This window comes from Oncorhynchus clarkii, chromosome 11 (genome assembly GCF_045791955.1).
Source record: "Oncorhynchus clarkii lewisi isolate Uvic-CL-2024 chromosome 11, UVic_Ocla_1.0, whole genome shotgun sequence".
Lineage (NCBI taxonomy): Eukaryota > Metazoa > Chordata > Actinopteri > Salmoniformes > Salmonidae > Oncorhynchus > Oncorhynchus clarkii.
The window spans coordinates 30,653,240-30,669,071 of record NC_092157.1 but is presented as its reverse complement, the minus strand read 5'-3'; the positions used below and the strand labels follow the sequence as shown (position 1 = coordinate 30,669,071).

The following is a 15,832-nucleotide window of genomic DNA, read 5'->3' as shown; positions in this document are numbered from 1 at the left end:
TATTGGGGGATATAGGTAGTACAGAGTGGGTTAGGTCTGCTCTATACATAATTAGCATACCTCCTGAGTTTCTTCCCTGTTTCACCCCTGTTACACCCCTGTTAGTTTGGTGGATGGGACTACCAGCTCTCTGTAACCTAGAGGGCAACCAGTGGGTCCGTCTCCTCTATACCATGTTTCTTGTAGGATGCAATGTCTGTGTTTCCAATTTATTTGATGAAGTCTGGGTTCCTGCTCTTTAGGTCAAAGGCAGATGACCTCAGACCTTGTATATTCCAGGATGAGATAGTAAAAGATTTGTGTTCCATAGTGTTGTTTTCCTTTGATTTCGGCCCAGACATTTACAGTAGGTGTGAGCAGAGCATGTTGAGCATCTGATAAATTACCTCTCAGGTTACAGGATGGAGCTTTGGGGGGTTGCATTAGTGGAGCTTGGGCCTGTTACTCTGTTCACGGCCAGGGCATATGTGAGTCTCTCTGTCACACTCTCTCACACACTCACATACACTAGGCAGACAGGGGGTTATCGCCTTCATCAACAAACACAGCAAATGTGTGCTCCAGGTCGCTGCCGGAGACCGAGGCGTTTCCATGGCACAGATACAGAAAGAGCTTCTGTGTGTGCCATATTACAAACTCATACCCCTCTCTATGCCAAGGTGAGCAGCTGGGGATGGGGGAGCATGAAAAGAAGCGGAGAACAGAGCAGAGCCCCCTCCCCCCCTTTGGGGACTCTGAGGCTGGACTGCTCCCTACATAGCCTACGGGTTTGTCCCAAATGGCACCCTAGTCCCTATGAAGTGCACTAGTTTTGACCAGCGCCCATAGGGCGCTGGTCAAACATATTGCACTAAGTAAGGAATAGGGTGCCATTTGGGATGCAAGCTATGTATGTTTCAGGCAGACACTGACTCAAACACAGCTAGACTAACTAGGGGTGGGGTGCCAGCCTAACCCTGTGCATTATTATTTCTCTAATTTGCTTTTTTCCCATTCATTTCCGGCCCATTACTGTGGGGTAAGCAGGGCCGGGCGGTGAAGGGAGAGGAGCAGAGGGGAGCTCGGGGGAGAATATAGATAGAATATAACTGCTTGCTTGGGATGCGGGAAGAGACCATACCCACCAGGCCAAGCGAACCACTGGGGCCTATCAGGGTCTGTAAATACTTTATGAGATATGATCGTACAGCACAAATACTCCTCAACCACAGGCCATTAACCATTTTCACTAGGAATGTGCCCTTTGGTAAAGCAGGAAAATAATGAAATAAGCAAACAAACTCTCCCCCAGTGACAGCCCAGGCTCTCTGAGGTACGATATGCGGCTCGACTGCTAATGAGACTCACTGTACGATGATTCTCTTTTCTTCCTCCAGGAAAACCAACCACCCGGCCCGTACACACCAAGACAACAACCAATTCAGGGGTCCCAAATGGAACCCTATTCCCTATTTACTGCACTACTTTTGAGAAGTGCCCATAGGGCTCTGGTCAAATGTAGTGCACTATGTAGGGAATAGGGTGCCATTAGGGACGCACTAAACCAGTAACACTGACTGGGCTATGGTCTACTTCTCCAGTCATTTATTTTTCTCATTTTCCATCCTTTCATGCCTCTCCTTCATTCATCTGCCTTTGTTTTATTCTCCCCTTTGTTCGGGAGAGATTTCATCTGATTTCATTTGTTAGCATTTCAGAACCCAATAAAGAAATCATGAAAGTAACTCCGGAGATGGAGTTTATAGAATAACTGTTTTAAAGGAGGGATAAGGGGGAAGAGGAGGACCTAATTCAACTGCAGTAGTTTCATAATTTTATCTGTGTGTAGAAAAGCAAGAGAAGCAACCCCTTGGTTGCATCCCCAATTGCACCCTAGTCCCTATATAGTGCAACACTTTTGACGAGGGCCCTTAGGGTGCCATTTGGGACTCAGCCCTTGTTTATAACCTGCCATTGTGTTATTTCCAATTCATTGTCTCCTTCTGTAACAAAAATGTTTTGTTCTGTGCTGTGTTCCCTCACTCAGATAGAGTCAACCTCAATGACAAAAGGTTTCCCTTTTGTGTTGCTCTGTTCTGGCGCCTGTGATGTGACTTTCTGTGTGTGTGCGTGTGCGTGTGCGTGCGTGCGAACAGAAGTCCCCACAAGAATAGTAAACAAACAAAACTTTGACCAACTGGGGACATGTTAAATGCTATTTCTAATGTGTTTAGGGATACGGTTAGAATTAGTGTCAGGGTTAGAACTAGGTTTAGGGTTAGGAGCTAGGGTTAGTGTTAGGGTTAGTTTCAGGGTTTAGGTTAGGTTTTTGGGTTAAGGTACGGGTTAGGTTTAGGGGAATTATGGTTTTGAATGGGACTGAAATGGTGTCCCCATAAAGTTAGCTGTACAAGACTGTGTGCATGTGTGTGCGCAAAGGTCCCGGAATCTGTGTGTATTTGTGTGATAACACACATCGCTCAGAGAGGCTTCATTAAGTGAAACACTCCTCCATGGCTTGATGCCTTATTGGTGTCTACCTTCAGTAGAAAGCCTCTTAATTTAAGGGTAAGACACACAAAAAAATCTGACTGCTGATAGGTAGACTACTTAGTACCTCTGCCCAGAGTGTCGGCAGTTCATTTTTTGTTGTTCACATAGAACCGTTTAATCTTCAATACTGCAGACCACAAAGTGGCAGTCTTGTATGGTAGTCTTGTGCCTGCTGTAGCTGATTTAAGCTAACTGGCAAGCTGTGCTAATGTTGTTGCTAGCTAGCTAGAATTTGTAGAAAACTCTTGTTGATACTAACCAGTTGGCCATAACTAGTGTAGTTAGCAACATTATAATTAAATCACAATGGATTTGTTTTTTAATGAAGCAGCTGCCCTTTTAGCTGTTGAGATGCTAACTGTTTAGCTAACATTAGCTAGCAAGCAAACTGGCACTTACAGTATGGGATAATGGAGAGTGAATTAAAATATTTCTTCATTTTCTTTCTAGATAGCTAGCATGGTAAAGCATTTAGTGTTGTGTGCGCTGTGCTGCACTTACCACGCCATTCCTTTTATATCTAGACTTAAAATATGTATTTCACAGCTTTATAGTTTTAGTTAGAACAATTTTGATGAAAAGGGGGTGGATTACACTGGGAAAAGTGCCCTCATTTGACCTTTTTCTTGTCACTTCTGTCAGCTCCCCCACATGGAGAATCGTGCTCTCTGATTCGCTCAAAGTCAAGTTCCCGGCCACTAACGAGCATTAGAATCTACGAACAACCTCCAACTGTGGCAACCATATTTCTCAGTGTGTCTGTACCAGGGGTTGGATCTGGTTCAGGGAACAGAACCGAAAACCGGAAAATAACAAACATTTTCAAGGAACAGAACGGAACCTGGAATGAAAGTGATCCATACTGTTCCGGAACAGAACCGTTATTTGAAAAGCACAGGAACCGGTTAATAACAATAATTTACGTTCCAGAAATGTTTCTCTCGTCCCACAAAAAAAACGGGCAAAAAAGCACCTATGCAAAGCCCCGACTTTGTCACTCAGAAACATATTCCAGTGTCTGCCTGCAAGCTGAACATCTTTGCCAGTGTGTGTGCGTGTCTAGGCAACCTGCCCCTTCTCCCTCCGAACCATAGGCTACTGTACAAGTGTGATTCAGAAGATAGGAAGATATATATTAATTAGCTACAGAAGAATTGATCAACTTGTTCAATGCTAGTTAATGATACTTTAGGTCTAGTTATCACGTTTAACGTTGAATGTATTAACCACAAAAAGGTAAGACTTGCTTTTAATTCTGGTGCCACTCCGCACACACAAGCTTGTTAGCTGGCTAGTTCAAGCTCAAAAGACATTCAAAGGGCCTCCATAGAAGCCGCTCCTCAGTCCCTGAGTGACGCAGCGGTCAAAAGCACTGCATCACAGGGCTCAGGCGCCATTATAAGCCTGGGTTTGATCGGGAGCCACATAGGACGGCACACCATTGGCCCAGCGTCATCCTGGGTAGGGGAAGGGGGGCTTTCCTTAGCTAATTGCGCTCTAGCAACTCCTTGTGGCACGCTTGTGCACCTGCAAGTTGACTTCGGTCATCAGTCAAACAGTGTTTCTTCCGACACACTGGTGTGGCTGAGCAAGCAGTATGCGCAGTGTGATTTGAAGTAGCGTGGCCACGCATATATAAAAAAGCTCCTCCTAGGTATAGCTCTGTGGACCTAATTCAGATAATGCATGTCATAACACGATGCCCAGCGCTTCAACCATCCTCCTTAATAACCCTTTCTCGCTCTCTCCATAACCCATAAAATGTAAGTCGCATCTTGCGCCATAAGCTACACTTGTCTGTCCATCACGCATGTAAACAGCTACCTTGCCAGCTATATCCGTACTGATTGGTGAAGTAATTGAAGGCGCTAAATATGAAAAACATACATTTCATAAGGAAGAGAAAGGAACGATATAAACCGTTCGTTTCTTTGGGGTTCGAACCGGTTCGGAACGTTGTTATGCTGGTCGGAGCAGTGGAATGGAATGAAAAAAAGTGTTTCTGTTCAGGAATGAACGACTGGAGAAAATGTTTTTGTTCCATCCCCACGGCCACACCGCAGCTCAAAGGTTTGTTGCTGTGAGTGTGAGTGCTGTCTATTAGTCCTTTACACAGTAAAGGATGAGCCTCCACATCAATCAGTGCTCAAAGGAGATAAAGTGTTTTGATTATGCTCCAGTGGTTGACTTTTGATGTCGAACGTCTTATACGTTATTTTATTATTTTTCTTGTCTTTATTTCTTTTTTTTCCCTGTCTAAACGTCTTTTCTTCTATTTTCTCGTTTTTGTTCTTCCCCTCCTCTGCTTCGTTCGTTCACGAGCTGTGTAATCCTTTTATAAGCCAGGCTGAAAGTCTCACTTGGGGACGACGTTGTGTTGTGGAATCTCATTTGGGTTGGGTGACTCTATCCCCTGGACGGACGGAGGGAGGGACTGACGTCACGGCCACGAATGCAAAGCAAACATACCCTATTCATTCATGGTTGCGTCCCAAATGGCACCCTATTCTCTATATAGTGCACTACTTTTAATGCACTATATAAGGAATAGGGTGCCAATTGGGACAAATACCAATCCTCACAAAACATCCGCACTTTCTTCCTCCTCACTCACTCGTCTTAAAATGGCTGGGATGCTTCACTTTAATAGTCTTCTCAATTACAGTACGTAGTACGACAGAGTGATATCTTGACTTCCTTGACTCTCTTGTCTAGCATGTAATGCATGTTTTAAAAAAAATATTGTTCCTTGTAGGCATACTCTCCGCAATGCTATCTAGGTCAAAGTTGTGTTTTTTGTTGGACAAATAATGGCTGTAAGAAGCCTGTGTGTTTGGCTGTAGGGCTCCGCTAGTCCGCTACCTCCGTAGGATGCTTTGATACTATAACTGGAGTGGACATCGGCCGAGCTACCACATATAGTTGCTGACAGTCAGCACTAAACACATCAGACAACTCTACATTTGACTCGGAGGCAGTACTACGGGTACAGCTTTCCCCTAGGTACAGCTTCAGGATCAGCTTCCCCTCTCCCAATCTTTTAGTAGGCCATTAGTTGGGGAAATGCTAAATTGACCTAAATCATTGTCTAGGTGTTATAGTATCCCGAACAGAATTCACTCTGGGAAATGATCACGTGAGGTGTATGGATTATATTGCAGAAAGAGTGTATTACTGACATATTCATGTCTTATTCAACCAACCAACATCACATTTTTCATTATAATGAAAAGAAAACAGAAAAGAGTGAAAGAGAGAGTTAACATAATGCTGTACCTTTCCAACATACTGGTTATCCAACCCTGTGTACTCCTCCAGCAGGAAGAACTGATTCCACATCCATCCTCGTTTGGAGCGTCTCAGAGGCACTCCGTTGGCATCCTGCCCCGTCAGCGTCAACGCCACCCCCCGCCGACCCCCTGTAGTCCTCTTCAGGGCACGCAGCCCGTCCCCATGAGAACACAGGTACGCCCAGAGGACCAGCAGGAGAAGGACAGTTCTGCCTCTCAACATGACTGCCAGGTCAATAGTTACAAAGCTTCAACCACAGCTTGATTGTAGTTTATGGTCTCTTCCCTCTGGGTGTTAGTTTGAAATGATCAGTGGTCTTTAGTCAGACATTTAGTCATTGGGTCACTCCTCCTGGTCTGGGTGTAGGTCTGCAGCAGCAGCATGGGCCATCAGTCTGCCGTTAGGGCCCAGGTCCAGCCAGTATCTGGAACATAGAACACTCAGTCAGTGCTGTTAGTGTTGTTAGAACAGTTTGCCACTATGATAATGTAGGATTCTGTAGCCTCTCTCTCAGAAATGACACTTCCAATTGCCCCTTTAAAGAAATAGGAGTCAACATAATGAGTCTAATTCTCCATTCACACGTTGACACAGCTATAAAGGGCATAATTGGAATCATACACATCTATTATATACAAAACACTAAGGACACCTGCTCTTTCCATGACATAGACTGACCAGGTGAAAACTATGATCCCTTATTGATGTCACTTGCTAAATCCACTTCAATAAGTGTAGTTGAAGGGGAGGAGACAGGTTTATAAAGGATTTTTAAGCCTTGAGACAATTGAGACATGGATTGTGTATGTGTGGTATTCAGAGGGTGATTGGGTAAAACAAAAAATGTAAGTGCCTTTGAACAGGGTATGGTAGTAGGTAACAGGCGCACCGGTTTGCATCAGGAACTGAAACTCTGCTGGGGTTTTTACGCTCAACAGTTTCCTGAGTGTATCAAGAAGTGTCCACCACCCAAAGGACATCCAGCCAACTTGACACAACTGTGGGAAGCATTCGAATTGACATGGACCAGCAACCCTGTGGAACTCTTTCGGGCACCTTGTAGAGTCCACGAATTGAAACTGTTCTGAGGGCAAAAGGAAGGTGTTCCCAATGTTTTGTATACTTTTGTTGACTGTGTATACTGCCACACATCATATCTCAATTAAGAAACTGAATGAACATTTAATGGACTGCCAGGTCTGCATGTTCAGCTTGATGTATCTCTTTAAACAATCTGCGTGGGAACACGTTGTTATCAGAGCCAGCAGGCTGTCAATGGAGACCCTGAGCAATGTCAACCTGAGTTTATTACTTTGAGATCAATATAAAGATACTGTGTTTTAATATTATATTTGATTTAACTAGACAAGTCAGCTAAGAAAAAAACGTATTTACAATGACGGCCTACCCCGGCCAAACCCTCCCCTAAACAGAATGACGCTGGGCCAATTGTGCGCCGCCCTATGGATCTCCCAATCACAGCCAGTTGTGATACAGCCCGGAATCGAACCAGGGTCTGTAGTGATGCCTCTAGCACTGTGATGCAGTGCCCAAAATGGCTGTTTGCAAACCACACAACCGGGCCCTGTCTTGAAAGCACAGATCCACACACTGCCACACACATTCTCACTCACTCACTCACTCACTCAAAAAACAGTCCATGAGGAAGGACATGCTCCTATGCTCATTATTCCTGTCTGGGTGCTCATTATTCCTGTCTGGGTGCTCATTAATCCTGTCTGGGTGTGGCACCGTTGGGGTGCAGACACTGGGTTATCAGTGGGCACACTGGGAACCAGCAGCACCATTATCACATACAGATTGTGTCCAGAAATGGCACCTTATTCACTCTATAATGCACTACTTTTGACCAGGGCCAATACTATTACTGGTCAAAAGTAGTCCACTATACAGGGAATAGGTTGTCATTTGGGACACACAAACACAGGCTCGGCTCAGATAGAGAGATGCAGACCGCTATACAGCAGCTCTGCTTTTCACAGGACGAAAAGGAAAAAGTATCTGGACCTGCATGCAGAAAGTGGAGGGAGATTGAGCTAGAAAGAGAGAGGGAAAGTCAGAATGGTCAAGACACATTGAGAGGGATAGCGAGAGGGAGGGAGAAGCTGAAATTGAGATGAAGGGAGAGGTAGGGTCAGGGTAGGGTGGGCAGAGATAGATATGGAGGGAGAGATGGAGAGAGAGAGGGAGAAAGAGGATAGAGAGAGAAAGGGAGAGATGGAGGGAGTGAAGGAGAGGTAGAAATGTCCTGTCAGAGCAGAGTCAGCAGGACAGTCAGGAGAGCTGTGTGTGTGTGTGTGTGTGTGTATGTGTGTGTATGTGTGTGTGTGTCTAGCCCATCCATTACCCTACCTGTCTTCTCTCTCTCCTTCTAGCCATCCAAGCCAAGGCTTCTCTCCCTGCCCCACCTCCCTGCTTTCAACCCTCCTTTCCCCTTATGAGGCAAAACTTAAATGGTAAAAGTTGATGGGTTAGGTCCCCCTTTCTCTTTTTCCTCATGCCTTGCAGTTTATTATAGCCTATGTCAAAGCTCCTCTCCTCTAATTTGCCTGCTGTATGCGCTTCAGCTGATATTCATTATCATAGGGATTTTCGGACGCTTGCGATGCGGGAGTCACTTTGCATGTGTCCTTTGCCTGCCTCAGCAGGGGAATAAGAACCCATTGGTCACAACAGACAGCAGGTGAGAGTGACGGCCTGTCATCCTTTTAATAATGTCCAGGGCGGGAATATAGGTCACATCCCAAATGGAATCCTATTTCCTATGATGCACTAGAGTACCCGAACCCATAGCCCACTCACAATCTCTCTCTAAGTAACTCTCACGTGGAAAGCTCTGGTTCAAATCTAAATGTTCCTATGAGCGTGTTCATTTCCCTCCATCTCTTTCCATCCTTCTCTTTCCATCCTTCTCTTTCCATCCTTCTATTTCCTCTCTTCTATTTCCTCTTCTCTTTCCCTCCTCTTTCCCTCATTCTTACCCTCTTCTTTCCATCCTTTTCTTTCCCAAGTCCCCACGCACTTGGCTTGATGAATTTCCTTAATTGACAATGGTGAGGGGCGAGGGGGACTGGGAGCTATTGATTTGCTGTAGGACTCAGCAGTGTAGTTGGAAATACAATGTGGTCTCCGCGGTCACTTCTCAGAGCCTTCTAATACCTCCAGTCTTCAGCTCCTCCACACACACACACACACACACACACACACACACACACACACTCTTTCCCCGCCAACATTTCCCCACAATACACCATAATGAATTCTGTAAAACACATTTATATTTTACTGTACATTCTATAGTGTTTTTACTGTTGAAATTACAGAAATGTCTTACAGTTTGGGGTGTCTACTCTAAAGAGCCCAAAGTGGGCAGCCTGCACCCATCTCTCTCTCTCTCTCTCTCTCTCTCTCTCTCTCTCTCTCTCTCTCTCACACACACACAGTTCTGCTCTGGTGGGAGGCAGGCAGTCTGTCCTTTCAATAGATTTCTTCATAATGTCACCATGGAAGTCTGGAAGCTAATGCCTGACTAACTGTATAGAAAGGCCCTGCATGCTGTCCCAAATGGCATCATATTCCCTATGTAGTGCACTACTTTTAACTGTGAGGATACAAAAGTAGTACGCTGTAGGAAATAGGGTGCCATTTGGGACACCGCCCCAGCTCTCTGACCCCATAGTTCTCCAGACAGTGGACCAGTAGGTCAGTTACATTCATAGCTTAGATTTCTCTACATCTGTGTGCCTGTGCGTGATGAGTATTTCTCCTCTCTTTTCTTGGTTCCCAGCCCCAGTGAGTGTCAGCATCATAATGAACCTGTGTAATGGAACATGACACCACAATTATATCCTCCCAGTTAAGAGAATGTGTTTACAACAACCCCAACACTGCTTGATTTTCTCCCTCCACCTTTTACTCCCTCTCTCTCCTTGCATCCAGTTCTGCACCATTTAATTGCAACTGTTTGAAAAAAAAAAAAGATTGCTTGAAATTGCCTGTCACAGATTGTCTGGAGACACTACATACGGCAATAATACAGCATTGTGTTCCATGCAGGGTGAGCAAAATGAATGTGTCTGCTGGCAATTTGGAGCAAAATGATTCTACACTCATACAATTACATGAAATAACATTTCAACTCATAACAATTAGCTATTAAGTATCTATTGCTCTTATCAAACACAGGGACACAGAGATAGAGATGGAGACACAGTGAGTCACACAAATATATCCATGGATGGCTTTTCCAGTGTGGATGTGTAACTACACCAAATACCATTGGCGGCATTTCGTGCATACTGTCTGGAAGCAGGCAGAACAGAGCTGACCTAGGAGCAGCAGTCCTACCCATCCTCCTCTTGTTCTCTCCTTTCTTCCTTCCTCTACCTCTCTCTATCTTACTCTCTCCCTCTCGCTCTAGGTCTTCTCTCTCCCTCTCGCTCTAGGTCTTCTCTCTCTCTCTCTCTCTCTCTCTCTAGGTCTTCTCTCTCTCTCTCTCTAGGTCTTCTCTCTCTCTCTCTCTCTAGGTCTTCTCTCTCGCTCTCTCCTTCATTTCGCTCTCTCTCTCTCCTACCTTCCTATCTCACTCTCGCTCTCTCCCTTTGTCTTTTTTCTCCTAATGAGAGAGGATGAGCGACACTGCGAGGCAGCACCCTATCGCGCCCGTTGAGCCACGGCAACCCAGACTTCCACGGCAACCCAGAAAGAGCCCCCAGGGGGGCAATTAAAAGTGAGAGAGGAGAATGTCAGCCAGGGGTGAGCAAGGGTGTGGGGGGGGGGGGGGGGGGGGGGGTAGTTGTGGGGTAGAAGGGGTTGGCAGGTACACAGCCCTGTTACAAACCACAGAGGAGGTCCTTATAGGCTGCTAATGTGTGACACTGTCAGCGACAGGTTGTTTCACAGTTTCCGTTCCCTTTGCCTTGACTCATGGTTGCCTCCCTCTGACTTTATTAAGAGCTTCATGCCTTATGTCCTAAATGGCACACTATTCCCAATGTAGTGCACTAATTTTCAGCAGGTCCCTGGTTAAAGTAGTGCACAACATAGGGAATAGGGTGTCATTTGGGATGCATTCACGGACACAGACAGAGGTACTCCTATAGTATCCCTCTTCTTCTTGGCTAAATTTATCACTAAATCCCACTTGGTACATTGGGAATAGTGCAGCTGACCCAAATACAACGCTTTGCTTTTTTTGTGTCTTTCCTTCAGTTATTGTTCATATGTGGGTTGAGAGTTTACTAATCAGTTGGCTGTCGGTGAGAGGATGCGAACCAAACAGATGGGATACTGGGGGAGGGTTAGGTTGCCTTGTCCTCGCATCACAAGGATGCGTCTAATCACACTCCCTTTAAATGGGGATATGGCTATTCCGCTGAGAGGAGACGAGGAGACAACCTTTTAAAGTATGTAACCTAGTCCAAGTCAGAACAGCCCATAGGGTAAGAGCCAATCTCTTGTTTCTGTAGCGTGAGGCAGCTTGATGGAAAAGTACACCCTTTGGACAGGATGCTAGTCTATGTCTATGTCTAGGTTATGTTTTTAGTAATGAGCCAAACCATAGGGTAGCTAGTGTTTGGCTGGCTGGCTGGCTGTCCTTGTTTTGCCAATCTCCTCGTCTCCTCTCAGCGGAATAGCCATAGGACTTTCTAGATTCTCATTCTGAAACCTGTCAATATATATTGATCTTTGGTTTCGCTGGGGGTGAATGTCTAGACGCAGCTGTGTCTTAAAAGTATTTTCATGTCGCCTTACTTCAATAATGACTGAGGATTCAGCCGAGAAACTGGAAGATGTTGAGAAGTATGTAGCAAACTGAGTAATTCACCTTTACAGAGAAGTAGTGTGCGAGAGGCGTATGTTCACCCTTTCTCTCAAAGGAAAGTTTGAGACATTCAAGGTTCCTCCTCTTGTTTGTACTCATTGTTGGCTTTGCTCAGGCTGTTTTGGGGGTAATTAGTAGGACCTGCTTATTCTCTTAGGAGATGTGACTAAGGTGTGATTACGGTTCAGCCTTAAGGGGACCCTAATCACACCTTAGTCACATCTCCTAACTGTACTCAGGGGAAGAGAAACAACCCTCAGCTCTATCTGAACCAGGTTAATACAGGCTGTCACATTCCCATTTAAAGGGAGTGTGTTCAAGCTCTTGAAAGGAACATGACTCCATCATCAAATTTGCCGATGACACAACAGTCGTAGGCCTGATCACCAACAAGATGAGAGCCGATAGGGAGGAGGTCAGAGACCTGGCCGTGTGGTGCCAGGACAACAACCTCTCTCCCTCAACGTGATCAAGACTAAGGAGATGATTGTGGACTACAGGAAAAGGAGGACCGAGCACGCCCCCATTCTCATCGATGGGGCTGCAGTCGAGCAGGTTGAGAGCTTCAAGTTCCTTGGTGTCCACATCACCAACAAACTATCATGGTTCAAACACACTAAGGCAGTCATGAAGAGGGTAATATAAAGCGTATTCCTCCTCAGGAGACTGAAAAGATTTGGCATGGGTCCTCAGATCCTCAAAAGGTTCTACAGCTGCACCATCGAGAGCATCCTGGTTGCATCACTGCCTGGTATGGCAACTGCTCGGCCTCCGACCGCAAGGCACTACAGAGGGTAGTGCGTACGGCCCAGTACATCACTGGGGCCAAGCTTCCTGCCATCCAGGACCTCTATACCAGGCGGTGTCAGAGGAAGGCCCTAAAAATTGTCAAAGACTCCAGCCACCCTAGTCATAGACTGTTCTCTCTGCTACCGCATGGCAAGCGGTACTGGAAGGCTTCTTAACATCTTCTACCCCCAAGCCATAAGACCCCTGCACAGCTAATCAAAGGGCTACCCAGCTCTCTTTTAATCTGCTGCTACTGTTTATTATCTATACATAGTCACTTTAACTCTACCTACATGTACATATTACCTCAATTATCTCGACTAACCGGTGGCTCTGCACATTGACTCTGTATTTAGCATCTCTATTGTTATTTTAAATTCATTATTTGTAACTTTTATTTTCTTCTTAAAACTTCTTAAAGGCATTGTCGGTTAAGGGCTTGTAAGTAAGAATTTCACTGTAAGTGTCACGTTCGTCATAACAAGGAGACCAAGGCGCAGCGTGATAAGAATACGTTCTTCTTTAATGAAAGAGAACCACTGAACAAAGTATACAAAACAAATGTGCCGCTATAAGACACGAGTGCTGACAGGCAACTACACATAGACAATAACCCACAAAACCAAAATGAAAATGGCAACCTAAATAGGATCCCCAATCAGAGACAACGATAAACAGCTGTCGCTATTTGGGAACCGATTCAGGCCACCATAGACCTACATATACCTAGACATACTAAAACCCTGTGGATATACAAAACCCTAGACAGGACAAAAAACACCTAGACAATACAAAAACTAAACCAACCACCCTTGTCACACTCTGACCTAACCAAAATAATAAAGAAAACAAAGATATCTAAGGTCAGGGCGTGACAGTAAGGTTGTAGTCGGTGCATGTGACACATAACATTTGATTTGACCTGAAAGTATGTAGAAGTGCATCTGGAATATGATGGTTTATCGTAACGGCTTGCTAACATCTCTCCATCTGCGCCCGCTCTCAGAGTAGCCAGGCCATCAACCAATGAGTGCCTATCAATTAAGAAGGTTCAAACCAATAAGGAGGATGCATACTTCGATCATGCCCTGAACAAGTGCATGTCAGTGTGCATAATAACACTGATGTAAATTCTCATACACAAGACCAACAAATTAGCCTGTACCATCCTTGTCAGGGGGAGGAGCTGTATTAGTCTGTTGCATGTCTGTCAGAGGGTGGGGATGTATTAGCTCAAACCATCTCTGTCAATGTTCCGGGGGTGTTCCCTCAGCAATACATCCACATGTAGTGCTCCAGAGCTCATTGCAAACACATTACCTTGCCTGGCTGCCCAAATGCTTCCCAAATAACCAAATAAATCATCAGATCTGGGCCAAGTCAATGAGACGGGTTCGTTTCTCAGTGTGCGTCCCAAATGCCACGCTATTCCCTATATAGTGCGCTGCTTTTGACCAGAGCCCTATGGGCCTATATAGGATTTAGGGTGCCATTTTGGAGCAGATATCTCATTATATCCAGCCCTGCTTCCATTCAGAGACGACCCCATCACTCAAACAAGCGCACTGCCGCCACCACTCACACTCAGAAAGAACACTTGTCTTTACTGCATGTATAGCCCAGTTTCGATACTGCAGACAGTATACTGGAGTAACCCTTTCTTGCCAGTCCATTTGTTGTCTTAACCTCTTCAGCTAGGTTGTGTGTTAAATTGGGGTTACTGCTATACCAGCTCTCTCAACATACTGTTCTTTAATCCCTTACTTTTTATCACTCTCTCTAGTCTAGTGGATGGCCCTGTGATTTTTACTGCCCTGGAGTGACATAGTAGTTAAGGAAAAGTCTCCCTCTCTCTCTCTCGCTCTCAGCTGGAGTCCTCACAGTGACTAAGGGCTAATAGATAGCTAGCTGGTGGTTTGATCCCCCTCAATGAGGCACCACCAGTCATGGAGCTCCTCCTAGATGAATGACATCTAGGACCCTGGTTGCAGACAGATGGGAATGCTTTGTTGCATAATAGGACAGGTCTAATCTGCGACAGAAGCTTACAAATAATAGTTAAAAGAAGGGGGCAGGCTAAAAAGATTAGTATTCAGCTCAGTCTGTCGGTCTGTGACACCTATGTGACACACTGGTGGTTTTGTGATTTCTCTTTGCAGCGGTAGATCAGAGCTCTATGGGCTGTGTCAATACGGACCAGACCTGCGTTCAGATATTATTTGTTTTCTTTCAAATCAAACCCAGCTGAAGTTTTTGAATGAGAACAAATACAATTTGAACTTGTCTGGTGTCAGTGTGGTCTGGGCTGTCTGTCTCCTGACGGCCAGTGTTTATGTTTGTCCCAAATGACACGCTATTCCCTATATAGTGCACTACTTTTTTTTTTTACCAGGGCCCATATGACTCCAGTCAAAAGTAGTGCACTATAGGGAATAGGGTGCCATTTAGGAATTATCCTTTCAGTTGTTTACAATAGAGAAGGAGGAGAGTTCTCAGCGCGGGTTCCCCTGGCCTTACTAATTTCCTGTTTCGCCCAATGTGCCGCGGTATGGAAGCCTCTATTCCTATGCAAATGGGACAGGTGTGTGTGCTTGTGTGTCAGTGTGTGTGTCTGTGTGTTCCAAGTGTATGTGCCTTCCGTATGCAGTCAAGTGTTGAAAGCCTATTCTCTCAACAGTTAACCCAATACACTGTCCACAGGAAAAATAAAATACCCCCAAAAAATCAACACAGAAATAAACACACATCAAAACAAATGTAATTAAAAATGTGTTTTTATTTTCCATTATTCATTGTTTGGGTTGTTCTGATTAAATAACGTACCTGGAGATTAGATCGACTGCTACCAAATCGTTACTTTTTCAAATGAATGGTGCAATTTTGAGGCGGACGCATTGATTCAGCAACACAAAGGTCAAGCTGCGCACTGTGAATTGAAAAATCAGAGCAGCTGTTGCAATCCCACGTTTAGTTTGTTTCGTTTCCCTCTCTCCCCCTTTCTAGCCTGGTTGTGACAATTACAAACAGGGGGACCTTTATAAAAACACATTGCTATTCAAACAGCAGGTCAGCTACATAAAATAGATAAAGCCACAGACCCAATTGTCAGACAGCAATACATAATTCATGGAGCTTAAACAGAAAACACATTACAAATCTAAAGTAGTATGACTCTAACAAAGGAATCTGTAGGGAGGAGAAAATATGTGTTTCTTAGTCTTCCTTGGCGGAGAAGAATGCATTTTCCTGTAAGCTCACAGTAAACCAGCACATTTTACACTATGGATGGTTCAGTCACACATGTAGTGTACATGCAGAGGTGATACTTGCACTTTGTAAAGGTGTTTTGTATACGCCTAGGCTTTGGACCTCTTT

General features: G+C 44.9%; 1 protein-coding gene across 1 annotated transcript in view; it reads right to left on the bottom strand.

Moving 5' to 3' along the window:
- Positions 1-15,832, bottom strand: part of LOC139420431 (cadherin-6-like) — a 74,048-nt gene that overhangs the window by 31,179 nt on the left and 27,037 nt on the right. Inside the window, exon 2 of the mRNA XM_071170558.1 lies at positions 5,809-6,247. Within this exon, the coding sequence (XP_071026659.1) occupies positions 5,809-6,045 (237 nt within the window). The 5' untranslated portion in view covers positions 6,046-6,247. The remainder of the gene's footprint in view (positions 1-5,808; positions 6,248-15,832) is intronic.